Consider the following 14,680-nt stretch of genomic DNA (forward strand, 5'->3'; position numbering starts at 1 on the left):
CAGAGAACTACAATGCTGATCCGGTCCTTGAAAGAATTATGTTTGACACCTCTGCAGCATTCTTAGTGTAACTGGAAAACCAACCATGGAGAACTGCTCTTCTCAAAGACACACCATCATTTGAGCCATTCCGAAGAAGTCGGTATTTAGTTCTCTCTAGTTTCTTAACATGCATGATAAAGTCTGTTGTATAGACGCCTGACTTGTTAATACAATTTACTCCCAAGTATAACTGGAAGCCGTATAACTTGCTTAACCTGAGCGGTGGATGCCATTCAGTGAACATGTAAACTGGACCGGTGTCAAAACGGTCTGTGAGGAAGAGAGCTGCTTAGCCTATTGTACAAGCCCTTCGTAGGTGTGAGCCCCCAAAATGGATTAATTCAGTAACTAGGTTTTTCCCTTTAGACAGATGGCAGGATAACAGAGTTGGAAAGGACTTTGGAGGTCTTCTAGTCCAACCCTCTGCTCAAGCAGAGATTCTGCTCTTTCAGACAAATGGCTGCCCAGTCTGTTCTTTAAAGCCTCCAGTGTTGGAGTAGCTACAACTTCTGGAGGCAAGTCATTCCACTGGTTAATTGTTCTGTTAGGAAATGTCTCCTTCCTTCTAGGTTGCTATTCTCCTTGCTTAGTTTCCATCCATTGTTTACAATTAGATTTACAATTAATTTACAATTAGATCAATCTGTACTGTAAATAAAGCCAGGCTAACCACCTTAATGCTTGTGCAGATGTGTTGGTGCCTGCTGTCCTCAGCATCCTTAACTTAATCACTCGGAGCTGAAGAGCAATGGGAACTGTAGTCCCAACACATTTTGGAGTGTACTATTCAAGGATGACAGAGATCCACTCCAGATAGCAATTTGCTCCATGTAAAAGCAGTTAAAAGGCACAATCTTCCAGGAATTTCTTACGCAAGACCCTCACATTTGCATATGGAACAGTCTTATTTACCTATAAATTCAAATGAAATGGTTTCATTCACATCGTCAATCGCCCTCCCTTACATTACTCTGAATTCTTTTTGCTAATTAGCTAACCAGCCATTTCTATTTTGCATCTGTATCCTCATAGTATCCAATTTGTTGAGTTTCAAACCTTCCCTTCTTGAGTTTTCATTCACTGCATTATTATCATTTTTAAAATGCAATAAAGCTCCGGCATTTCATGATTTGCTTAGTGCTAATGATTTTTTATCATTTCAAACTGTCATTGAAGCAGACATAGTCCAAATCTACTGGGCTACTTATCGATCTTCCTTGGAAATAAGCTGTAGTCAAAAATAGATACAATCAATGCACAGGGATAAATGTTGAAAAAAGCATCCAAAAAACATAAAATGCTTTTGAAAAACGAGGCTTGGTCATCACATAAAACGGTTTTAAAACTTGACCTGAAATGAAGTATTTAAGTGTATTCTCACCAGAAGTACCTTCAAGTATCTTAAGCTGTAGGTTTCTCAAACAGATCCATTATAGCACCGTCAATGTACATACTTACAAATTGTAGTTCCAAGTCCTTTGCATCCGTTTTCTCTATGGATTGGGATAGAAAGTATACATATTTAACACAATAATTACGCCCTCCACCCAAAAAAACTTATCCTTAAGATGCTTCAGGAACAGATTTCAAATGTAGAGGTTTTAGGAGTCAACGAAGCAGCAGGGTAGCCATTTGAAGACTCTAGGGTAATGCACTCAACTCAACTACAAAGTCTCTACATTTCTGTTTATTGAGACAAACTAATTAAAAGGCACAAACATGGGGCGTATGTTTACATGACATTATAACAAACATATACATTAAAAGTGTAGGAATGTGTTCTTTTTGCTACACAGGAAGTTCCTAAGCTTTTATATATACAAAAGTTGTACAATTTGATGTCCTAAGGTACAAAAGTTCATTTATAAAATTATTTTACACTAAATTCTATTATTTCCCCCCATTTTTACTATGTAGTCCAAGCCCCTAGAACCATTTTCACATAATCTGGACATCAGTCTAACCCCAGACATTTGCCTCAGAAATACGAAATATGTTGCTTTTACACTGACACGATGGGTATAAACACAAAAACAGTAGACTTCCACCCTCTCAGGCTTGCCAGCATCCCATTTTTTTTTAAAAAAATGAAAATATTGATTGCTATTGGATTGGCATCCTTGCTCTGAGCAAAAGCCCCTCGGTTTTTCCCTTCCAATTATTTCTTATACTGTCTTGGCTATAGGGTACGTCTTTAAAAACAAAGATTAAAAAGTGACTGTGACATGATAGCCTAAAAAAAAATTGCTTCCCTAGATTTTCCATCCTACTTTATGTACAGATAAAATAAAGGATGTATTCTTGGGTATTTTAATGGGACTGTTTGGCAGGGAAGGGGAGGATTTCCCTTCACTGGATAGGTCAGTTAATGGGAAAAGCCTCCACAAATCAATAACTATTTGTTAACACAATTAACTAAAAGTACAAATGACGGTTGTTGCTTCTTCTGCAAATATTTACAAAGTTGAAGAAATCTGCACAACACTTGATTAAAGGGGGAACAAAAAAGGTAAAAAAATGAAACACAAAATAATAAGATGCACTCTCTTGGCTTGTCGTGAAGGGGCATCCTAACTAGTTAGTGGTTAGAATAAAAACTGTATACCATTTTATAATATAAGACAAAAAAAAATATTTCAGCGAACAACACCTGCTCTCTTGTCACATCAGCAGGTTCTGCTTGAGAGTGAGAGTAAACACATGTTCTACCCAGCACTTCCAGAGTCTTCAAGCTTAAAGCCATTTTTCCATGTTTCAAAGCTCACTGTATGCTCTCCATAAAAAAAGAGTCCCAGCTGGATTTCGACTAGAGACCGCATTCACGTAGATTTCAAATCCTATTCTATCAGCCACAGCTGTTCCTTGCCAAACATGAAACAGTTCTTCTTTTTTTTAATATGCTGACTATTAGGTTATATTCCCTTAGGGTAATATGTCACTTACTATTTACATTTCCAAAATACCAGGTCATAATCCCTATTGTTATTTAGAAGTTAGAATGATAAAAGTTACCATATGCTTTGCATATCAGAGTTGGTATCACTTTTCCCATAGGGAATTCGGCCTGAAATCATCATATTCCCAAAAGGTAAAATGCATAATTATTTAAATGCATTTTTAAAAAATAGGACCATGAAACGTATTTACTTAAAAAAACAACAACGCTACAATACTTTCTCAATCAGAGAGTCACAGAGCAGGCCAGTTAAGTGATTCATCTCCATATTGTAGTTACGGAAATCTCCATATATGGAGCCTTCTAGTGTTTAGATAAAGAGGTTTTTGCTTCATTTACAATTTCCTCAGTTATCATTAATGATAACTTTTCAAAAAAAAAGTTTAGGAACTGGGCTCAGTTCTCATCTGATCTTCTTCAACCATCATTGCCAGTTTAAAGGAAAGAAAAAGCCCCAGAAATAAGTCAACAGCCAGCCAACTGAACAAGGATTGGATTATGGTGTTTTTTCCCTTTAAACTGGAGCATGGTTTTTTTTTTTGCATCAAGTGAGTTAGCCTGGTTTCATTACTATGAACTTTAAAAAGGTTAATTGCTCTTAAGGACTTGTTTTCTATTCTTCTTTTTAATACTGCATGAAATTTTTGCTCTAGATTTTTTTTTTACCAGGGAGGAGAGGTTGGCAATGCCTGGGGAAGGAAAGGCATGCTTTCCACAGGTCTCATGGCTATATTTAAAGGGCCAGCTAATGTCATTGGTGTTGGGAGATTCATTGGTGAGGTGATAGTAACTGGATGTGCGATGTTCACTGGAGCAGTAACTGAAGTTGGTAAATTGACAGGTGTGGTGAGTGTTAACGGAGAAGTCATGGACAAAGGGCTGGTTATGGTAACAGGGTGGCCTAAGCTCATTGGGCTGGAGATGTTAACCGCGCTCGAAACATTGGCAGGGCTTCTCATATTCATTGCAGCAGCCACGGTGACTGGGTTGGTGATCGTCCCGGATGCCACCGAGGAGGTTATGTTGAAGGGAGTAGAGAGAGTCACAGGCGTAGGGGCAGCAGTGGACGTTTGGCACAAGTTGGCAGCTTCTAGAAAACAAGAGAAGAGATGACACCAAAGTTGTGGCTTTACAAATGGACAGAGCAGAGAAGATTCTGAAACAACAAAAGGACAGTCCTCAGAATAGATTTTGATGCAAGCTTTTGCAGTGCCAGTCAGCCTTCTCTTATCTACAAACCCCTTTCCCACTGGACATTTTAGACCTTTCCAACTCTAGCCCATTTTGCTGATAGTTTATGCCACAATAGCAAAAACATACAAATCACAATGCAAGATGCTTATCAGCAATTAAGGGCTTGCAGACAAGTTAAGAAGCCTGTCTCTCATGTATTCTGGTAAACTGGCAAACTTTACATTAAAAAAAAATAACAATGAATATATTATGTGCTTTAATAGTTTATATTAAGTTTCTGTTCATTATACAGTAATAAATATTCTCAAGCAGAATACTCTGAAATGTGATTATTAAACACTAATTCTACAACCTATAATATCTTCAGTCATGCAATTCATCTGTGTTCAAGACATCTGGCAATTTTTAGTAATAAAAAGAGGGGGATTTGTTCATTAAAGCAGCACAGTATTAGCAGAAAGTCCTCTGAAGAGGAATATTATAAGTAGAGAGAGTGTACATACCGAATGGTACGTACTCTATAGCCTTCTCAAAGTTGTACTGACATTCTGTGAAGGTTTTAAAAAGTCATTATTAGGGACCGATACACAAAGCTAATTTTCACTATTACCTGCTTATTTCATTTTAAAATAAATTTAACCACAACTCGTGGAATCATTCAATCAGTGTAGTATTTTAGTTATTGTAAAACCCCAGTCAATACGATGAGTGCAGCAAACCCCACCAATCAGGTAGCTTTAGCCTCGATTAAGAATGGATTCCCTCTGGAAACAGAAAGAATTCGGCTCATACTGTATAACACCAAGGGCACTCTGCCACTACTTGAGCTAGGGACAACTGGAAGCTATAAAGTTAGCTACTTTTATATATCAGCACCACCTGCTGGCTATCAATAAAATACTCGTATTCCCATGGAGTTGGGGGGGGGGGAGAACTTCTGGTATTAGGAAAACCAGCAGCAATTGGGAATCTCAGCTTAAACCAATAAACATACAATAAAAGCCATCCATGTCAATTTGGGGTACATTAGATCATATTTACCAGGTGGCAACAACATAGTTTTCATGAGAGGCCTAGGCTACTGACTCCAGTGCATGTAAGAGAGCAGGATGTATTTACGAAGACCAAAAGAATGCAGGTGGTGCAATGCAAGGGAAGGACCCCGGGTACTTCTCATTGTGCTGAGCAATTGTGATGTTCAGTATGGAAACTGCAACCTTGTACCCCAAAATACTTTAAAGGGGGAGAGCTGAAAGTCCAACCTTATAATACAAGCTATATAAATGTATCTGACCCTACCTTGCTTGACCGAAGTTGGCCTCAGAGTGTGTTGACTTTCTGTAATCAAAATTGGGAGGTGGAGGAAAGGTGTTGCAATTAAGCCATTCAATGATACATAATTCTAGTTTTCCCTTTCCCATAACATCATACAGATTGTATTTGAGCATGTGCACGATTAAAAGATCTAGCTCTAAAAATCTGGCATGGTGTCAGGTGTTTATGCCTAGTATGTTTTAAAGGCTATATTCACAGCCAACTAAATCAAGTTACCAAATTAACCCATTCTCTAAATTTGCTTAACAAATGAGCAGCTAGCCAAAGAGCCTGGGTTCACAGCACACCCATACAGACACAAAACATTTCAAAATAAGCATTGACTGAGCTTAGCAACTAAGTTCTGAGTTGGTTATGCATGGCATGAGCCTGATTGTATGAGAAGATCAATGCAGCATAGTTCTTTCAAGCCTGACCTGCAGGGCCTCTCCAATGGTTGTTCCAAATCGAAATTATTTTTTGATCTCACAATGCCAGAGCAGACTATTTTTCAGTACCAAAGTTCTGAGTTGGTTATGCATGTATGAGCCCGACTGTATGAGAAGACCAATGCAGCATTTAAACATCCTGATCATTATGCTCCTTAGAATACTGAGCATATATAATGGTACTCTATATAGTAACTCAAAACCAGGACCCAAAAATTCATTTCACGTTACAGGGGAAATAGGTGGTGCTGAAGGAATTTTATCTGAAAGAGAGAGGAAAGCAACAGCAGTAACGTATATAAGCTTCAAGATGCCAAACATCTCCCTTGTGTGCCAGGAAGCCAGAGCAGGGACAGCAATCAGATTTACTGCTTGGATTTTGAGCAGTTCGTGCTGCAACTGATCTCTGCCTTAGCCATTCAGCTCTACTTTTAGAGGTAACACAATGTTGCATTTTACCATTAGGTTGCTGGACTAGGACCTACAAGTCACCCACAACTATGTTAGCTCACTGTGTGTCTTTGTACCAGCTCTTATCTCTCGGTCTAATATACCTCACAGGTTGGTAGAAGAGTGCTATATATGCTGCCCTGATCTTCTGGTGAAAAGGTGCAATATCAATTCAACAGGTAAGACTGCTGAGCTTTCCACGCAAGGGAATCAGAATCTACCAAAATTAATAATGCCTCTTCTGCTTTTCAACCACCCTTCTGCTCTCTTCATGCACCCTCCATTAGGATTCCTTCAGTGATTACTCCTCTCTCATTTTCAGAAATTATGCAAATGCTTATTCTGCAACCACTTAAAAGAACATTTCTTATATGTGGTGGAGTTTTGGTCTATCTTGAGAAATGATCACTGCCAATCATCTGCAGGATCCCAGGCTCTCTTCCACCACCAGCATTTTTCTCCTTTAAAAAGAATTTTTGTAGGTCAGGGATGAACTGTGGGGTCCTTGGTGCTTTTCTGAGCTAGAGTTAGAGTCTAACACGGATGATGTTAACTAGTTGGTAATTAAACGTCTGCAAGAAAGCAACCAAGCTCAGAGAGCACCAAGGAGCCCACTTTTTTTTTTTAAGTTGAAGATACGTTCTGCTCCTCGGGGAGCTGAGTATTCTGTAGGTCAGCTCTACCTCATGCTCCAATATCAGCTTCCTGAAAACTGCTGTTCTGTGCATGCAGAGAAAAACAGGGACCAAGCTGCTAAAACTCATCATATGCATCAGCAATAGAATGAAAACACAGATTTAGAAGAATTAAGATTCATAGCTAATTTGAAAAATGAATGGAAACTCTTATAATTCAGCATGGTGCATCATATATACTTAAGCAAACTGGATTTGAACTGCAAAACTCCAGGCCATAGAACTCCCCAGATGGCTGTGGTCCAGTTACATTTTCAATTTAAACGTGCAACAAAAATAAGCCATAAGGTAAGAGCAGGATTATATGTCTGTGGATGCTCTAAAGATTGCCACATGGAAGGGATTCATTCACTGATGGATTCAGCATACCAAGCAATCTCAACTTTTTAATAAAGCATTCGGAGAAGACTAAGCAAGATACTTAAATCTATTCATGAAAGTTTATTATAAGCTTCTTCAAAACTCTAAATTTCAATCAAGGGAAGGGGCGAGTGGTGCAAGGAAGAAAAGCTGGGCAGTTCCTTCTGAATTCACATTTCCTTGTCACATTTAACACAAACATATTGGGCTCAGTAATATCCTTCCATACAACTCCTAAAGCAGTGTAGCTTAAGATTGGTAAAACAACAAGTCCATTGACTTGTTAAAAAGGTAAAAATTAAAACAAGGGTCCAAATTCAAAGGGTGAAGAATGCTACAGATTTCTAATCTACATAGTAGACACTGGGTATATACTACTATACTTGTTTTAAGATTCTTTGCAATGAAAAGTGATAGCGATTTAATACAATATAATAAGGATAAATGCTATTTTAAACACTTAAACATTTTTAAGCACGTGGAGCCATTTGTCAGGGCACGTGAGGCGTTGCCCTGTCAGCTGGCCAGCTCTGAGTTCACCTTTTTAAAAGCTATTTTTCGCCTTCCCCAGGCTCCAGAGGCTTTATAGGAGCCTGGGGAGGGCGAAAAGAGCCTCCCACGCCCCCCCCCCCGATGCTTCAGGGACCGTCCGAGGCTTCCCTGATGCCTTCGGAGCGCTTAAAACCACCCTCCGAGCAACCCGGAAGTCACTTCCGGTTTGCTCGGAGGGTGGTTTTAAGCGCTCCGAAGGCTTCAGGGAAGCCTCCGGACAGTCCTGAAGCCTCCGGAGGGCCTCCGGGGGGTCGGGGGAGGCTCTTTTCGCCCTCCCCAGGCTCCTATAAAGCCCCTGGAGCCTGGGGAGGGCAAAAAAAAACATGTAAAAATGGGGGGGGGCGTGTTGCATTATGGGTGCGGCACGCCCGCACTCGACCCCCCTGCGCTCCCCCCACTTGTGGCACGCGAGCCAAAAAAGGTTCGCCATCACTGGGCTATAGCAACAAAAACTGCTTATTTTATGTAAGCCATCAAAACACATATAACTCTCCCCTTCCCTTGATATGGAGAGAACAAAGACACATACATGCATACACAAACACACAATTCCATATGAAATTCTAGTTCTTTCACATTCTAATCTCTATTGAACATCTTGTTTTACTAATTTCGTTAAAAGCGAATGGGTCCTAAAAAGGTAAAAAAATGCTACCAACAGAAGTCACCATAAGGGAACCCTAGCAAATTTTATTTGTAAGAACAAACAATAGTTAAAGCAACATTATAAAACTGCAATAAGACTGGCATCAAGTTCAAGAATCATGGAGGTTGGGTGTCTTCTAGCCAAATTAAAGTGATTTAGAAAAACTGCAATTTATCCACCTTATGAAGAATTATAAAGCAGTTTAAGTGTTCAGGTTTCCTTCAAACTGTAGAGAATTTCCTCTATGGAAGTCTGGAAACCAGTGTGGTAAAATGGCCCTATTTGTATCGGACTGAAGGGCCAATGAGCAACTTAAATTGACAGCTAGGATTTTAAGTATCGGTTATGCACAAAACTGATTAAGTAACAAGAAAAGCCAGATCCTCTAAGAAATTATTTTATTATTATTATTATTATTATTATTATTATTATTATTATTATTATTATTATTATTATTATTATTATTATTATTATTATTATTATTAATTATTATTATTATTATTATTATTATTATTAATTATTATTATTATTTAGACTTCTAGACCGCCCCCTCTCCCCGAGGGGGAAAATAGGGCAAAAGATCAAAATTTTGACATAAACAATGGGCAACTTGGTAAGCCACAACATCTCCTGGCCTGGCTTTCATAAAGTAACTGCTTGACATAATCAGGAAGTAAAAATCTATGACAAGCAGGCTGATCACAATCACCAGAGATTGTTAAGTAGCTCTTATGCATATTTACAGAGTATGAATTTACTCCATGTTTCCTGCAGGATATACCAGTCATTTATACATATGCAAGATGAACTCCAACAGCCTGCTGCCATCCATTTTTACCTTTCTTTCTTGCTTTAACGGCTTCTTCCCATAGTCTCAAAGTCTCAACTTGTTTTCCAGGCCAGTTTGTGACATGTTGTTGCTGCTGCTGCTGCTGCTGCTGCTGCTTCTGGTTGTTGCTCTCTTCATTCATACAAGCTGTTCCAGCCACATTATTTTTTTAAGAAAGATGCAAAAATACATATGGGTGCAAATTAGAATTTTCTCAGTTAGAAAGAAACTTGAAATTAAAAACCACATTTTACTGACTCTGAACACAGTATTATCCCCACCCCCATAATAAACAACAAAACAAGTGACTTTGTTAGTTCAGCACAAGAACAGTAAGCTTTTGGATGCTTGTTTGCCAACAGAAAGAAATTGTTAAGATATAATCCCTACTGAAGTTTCAACCAAATCTATAAAGCTTAAGAGTCTGCCATGACTGAAAGACCTGATAATTAAATGGAGCTACAGAAATGTAATACTAGAATCTATCTTATTCATCTCAAGCTATAAAGAGCAGGTATTTTAAATATTCTAGTACTGATAAGAGGGAGTGAGGATGGGAGAGGGAGTTTTAGTATCTTTTATCTTATCTAAATTGTACATTTTTTAAGGCAGAGTGATTTTACCCTCTGCTGAGACACATCTTAGTTTCAGCCACACAAGACCAACTGCATTTTAAGCACATTTAAGAAGAAAAACTGAATCCCTATCATGAAATCTACTGCTGATGTTCCTTGACAAACCGTAGCTTAACCCTTTTGTACCTATGAAGGGTTTTAAGATGACTTCTATTAGAAGGGAGACATAGGTAGTCCTTGACTTACGACCACAACTGGGACCAGAATGTCCATTGTTAAGCAAAGTAGTTGTTAAGTGAGATACACCCAATTTTATTATCTTTTTATTTTGCCATAGCTGTTAAGTGAATCCCTGCAGTTGTGAAGAAAGTCATGTGGTTATTAATCAAATCCAGCTTTCCCCACTGACTTTGCATGTCGGAAGCCAGTTGGGAAGATCACGTGACCTTGAAATGCTGCAACTGTAGTAAATACATGCCAATTGCCAAGCGCTGGAATTTAAATCCTGTAACTGTAGAGACAATGCCATGGTTGTTAAGTATGAGGACTGGTTGTAAGTAAGTTTTTTTCAGTGGCATTGTAATTTTGAATCGTTACTAATCAAACAGTTGTAAGTCGAGGACTACCTGTAACTGCTTTCCTTCATATAAATGTATACTGAGACTACATTTCTATAATATGGATTTGCCAAAATGAAGCACATAGCCCTAAGACACAGAGGAAAGGAGGATGTAGTTGTTTCTTCCATAGTGATTACAGCTGTTGCTACAACAAACAAATGGGAGGTTATAGGAAGTTTCCACTGTAAAAGCTAACATTATTCAACAGAAAATGGAATGCAAACAATCTTTAAAGTAAATACAAGTTATCAATCTTGCAATTACTTTACTATTAATCAGCATACTAAAAACATATCAAATTTAAACCATGGCTACTCACACGCAGGAAGATGTAGATTTTCTTGCTTGAAAAAACCAAATTCTGCAATGTGAATGAAACAGCTCTGTTTAATTTATTGTACTGAGTCTGAGTAGTAGATACAACTTATATTTTAGATATGGAGAACCTGAAATTCCTATCAAGCCATGAAGCTCATGAAATTGATTCAGCCTAACTTACCTTCCCTGGATTGTTGCAGGAACAAAAGATATTCGGAACAAACCAAGATCTGAAAAACTTAGGAGAGGAATGGCAGTTTTGGGAAGGGCTAGTTCAAAACCCTTCACATGAACTTTTGATTACATAGATTCCTTAATATTGACTTAATATTTAAACAGTTGCATTTTTCTTAAGCATACATTTATATTGTTTCATCTATGTTTGGGCAACCATGGAAATAGGGCTGAGATATGAGCCAAAAAGTATCCATTTACACAGATGCTTTCATCAAACGTGATCTGCATAAGCACAAGAAGGGGATGACACAGCTGGCAGACATGTCTTGTAGGAAAGACTTAGGCAACAGGTGGCAGAGGTCTTTTGACATGTTCTATAACTGGAAAAAAGCTAGCATACAAGAAAAAATATTCTATTGTACGTGGATTCCTGTGCCATAATTGTGGTTGCAGAACAGCTAAAAAAAACATGTTCCTTTAGACACACAGACTATTGTACTGCCTCATCTCTTTACTGTCTCATTCTATTGCATTCAGCAGCCAGAACTCATTCTAATCCACAAAAAACCTAACCTTCAGAGAATGCCCGACTAAACACTAAGCAAAATCCGTACACAACCCAGTTAACTGTTCACAAGCATAGGCTAGATATTTTGCAAAATTTGAATATAATCCTAATCTACACTTAGGGGAACCCATAGTAAATGCATCCATAGATCTTCCTGTTGCATTTGCCACCGCTTAATATTTTGTTTGCTTATACAAATAGTCCTTGACTTACAACCACAGTTGGGATGGGAACTTTGGTTGCTAATTGATGTGGTCATTAAGCAAGTCATTACATGACTGGACCAAATTTACAACTATGTGGAGTTCATTCAGCACATCATGTAGTCCTTAAGCAAATCGAGCTTTTATGATTTTTTTTGTCAGAAGCCAGATGGGAAGGTTGCAACGTGTGATCACATGACCATAAGACACTGCAACCATCGTAAATGTGAGCCAGTTGCTAAGCACTCAAATGGTATTCACGTGACTGTGCAACAGTCATAACTTTGAGGGCAGATTGTAAGTCACTTTTTTTCTGAGGCTGTTCTGACTTCAAATTGTTGCTAAATAAATGGTTGTAAATCAAGGACTATCTGTGGTATGATCACATTTGGGCTTCTAGTTTAGGGATTGAAGGAAATGGAAGAGCAGAAAGGAACCAAAGTGAATTATTGGTCTGACAAAGTTTCCAGTGATCTCCAAATCTTCCCCAATTGAACTTTTCACAAATATATGATGTGACTGGGCATTTTTGCTGAAACAGCTGACCATTTTACCTTCAGTAATATAACTGCATCAGGATGAATACATGTTTTTTCCAAGTACTTGTTTAGTCGCCAGTCATAGCATGCCAAACACACAGAAGCAGCAAAAAGAGAGCTGAAACCAATCCTTGCACAGATTCCAAACTCTTTTGGAGAGACACTGCAATCAAAGTTTTAAACCTGGCAGTTTTCAGACTGTTTTTTCTAAGAGCAAAAAAAGTTTCCAAAAACTTCTCCCATCAATATAAATTCCCATCTTCACTGATCTAATGTGTAAGATACCGGTCCCATCTTATATGACCTAAATCATCAGAGTCTCTCCCCCCCCCCCCCAACAATTGCATGCGCTACATTGGAGGGCAAAACAGTTTTTGTTAAAAAGGTAGCCACTTACTTTTATTGATGCCTTGTTTACAGGTATTACAATTGATACTTTGGCTCTGCCCATGAGTCTTTAAGTGGCTGGTAATATATGCTGCACTCAGAAGTTTACCACAGATATTACATGACACTTTTCCTTCGTGGCGCACCATGTGAGTCCGCAGCCTGTCTTTGGTAGCAAAGGCAGCTGTGCAGGTCTACGCAGAAAGAAACAGAAGTTCTAAAGCAGAATTCTCATTTACTGAACACTAACTTTAATGGTTAACTGTAAGTGCATGATAAATACCTTGAATTCCCCACAAGAAATCTCTGCAGAGGAATATAATGCCATTCAGCTCAAAACTCTGCATTTAATGTACCCAATAACTACATGAATATGACATAATTAAACAAGGAGGTGTATTTCTCCCACAATAATAATGCCTCTCACTACATACAACTTTTACAAACAATAAACTAGCAAACCTAAATTTGGACTCTAGTAGTACATAGAAAAAATATTTTGTGTACGTTTAGAGGGTCAGGAAGAATCATGATTAAGTGGCCTTAGCAGAACAAAGTTTTCGATCTGGAAGTACTGGACTATAACATTACACGAAGCTTACTGAATTAAAATAAATACAAAAATGCGTTAACTCTCACATCACAAATAATTATAATTATAAATTGATGTATCACATAACTCCCAGCAATTCAATTTAATAATTTACAAATTGTTAAAACGTTTAAAATAAGTAACAGTACAAGAAACAAAAAACAATGAGAGAAAATAAACCCAGATGTCAACTGTCCTTACCTAACAGATGGATGAAGAGCCATTAGCAATACTATTTAAAGTACACTGACTATCTTCAATGCACATATAGCCGAATAAAATTAAACTGACTATACTAAGACACAGTAGCATATTTCTAGATGACAGGATTAAATAAACTATGTGTAAGAGCTGAATATTACTCAGGTATAAAGAGAATCTTCCTTCCTTAAAGCAAAGACAAGTACACTAATCAAGTTGACAGGGTGTTTTTATATATCCTAGCAGATCAAGGTAATCTCCCATAACAATCTCCTGATAATGCCCCTGGACAAGATTTTCTTTTCCATTATTCATTTACATTTTAAAAATCCAAAAACAGATTGAAAGTCATGAATCACCCTTTCTTTTAAATCAAACCATTTAATGGCCAAAATGAGTCATCGGGAACCAGCTTAGAAACACAATGATAAAGCTAAACAGAAGTGGAATAGAGAATTTTTTTTAAAAAAAATTAACTTTGTACATTATTAGCCCACATTTAAAAATGCCTAAACAAGTGCAGAGTCTGACATTAGAGGCAAAATGACAAGCCAGACAAAGGAAAAATAACAAACCAACAGATAGGCACTCTTTTGGTAACCAGAGAACTCTTTACTTTTTAAAAGAGAAGCCACAGTGGACCAGGTGGCAAAGTAAGATAGGCAGAGCCCTGGATTAGAACAGAGCAGAGCAGAGCAGAGCAGAATATAGAATACAGTCTAGAATAGACTAACAGAGTTGGAAGGGATCTTGGAGGTCTTCTAGTCCAACCCCCTGCCTAGGCAGGAAACCCTATACCGTTTCAGACAAATGGCTATCCAACATCTTCTTAAAAACTTCCAGTTTTGGAGCATTAGCAACTTCTGGAGGCAAGCCATTCCACTGATTAATTGTTCTAACTGTCAGGAAATTTCTCCTTAGTTCTAAGTTGCTTCTCTCCTTGATTAGTTTTAGTTCACACTAAATACACCTTTTGGGCATTTTCACCTTCAAAATTACTGGGAAGTCCACTA

At 38.1% G+C, this 14,680-nt stretch overlaps 1 protein-coding gene and 1 long non-coding RNA gene across 7 annotated transcripts in view; both read right to left on the reverse strand.

Annotated features, from left to right (window-relative positions):
* LOC309388215 overlaps positions 1–14,680 on the reverse strand; it is a 175,014-nt gene that overhangs the window by 112,340 nt on the left and 47,994 nt on the right. The window lies entirely within an intron of this gene.
* The window catches only part of VEZF1 (vascular endothelial zinc finger 1), a 31,739-nt gene continuing 18,773 nt past the window's right edge, over positions 1,715–14,680 (reverse strand). For 3 of the 6 annotated variants that reach the window (XM_081942454.1, XM_081942450.1, XM_081942451.1), the window contains 6 exons: positions 12,885–13,068; positions 11,002–11,043; positions 9,497–9,634; positions 5,492–5,530; positions 4,696–4,740; positions 1,715–4,088 (listed from right to left, as the gene is read on the reverse strand). In XM_081942454.1, the coding sequence (XP_081798580.1) occupies positions 3,661–4,088; positions 4,696–4,740; positions 5,492–5,530; positions 9,497–9,634; positions 11,002–11,043; positions 12,885–13,068 (876 nt within the window). In that variant the 3' untranslated portion in view covers positions 1,715–3,660. The remainder of the gene's footprint in view (positions 4,089–4,695; positions 4,741–5,491; positions 5,531–9,496; positions 9,635–11,001; positions 11,044–12,884; positions 13,069–14,680) is intronic. The other 3 variants (XM_081942453.1, XM_081942455.1, XM_081942452.1) reach the window with 2 other exon arrangements.

The sequence above is a fragment of the Natrix helvetica genome (assembly GCF_964273705.1).
Source record: "Natrix helvetica genome assembly, chromosome: 2".
In the NCBI taxonomy this organism is placed as follows: domain Eukaryota; kingdom Metazoa; phylum Chordata; class Lepidosauria; order Squamata; family Natricidae; genus Natrix; species Natrix helvetica.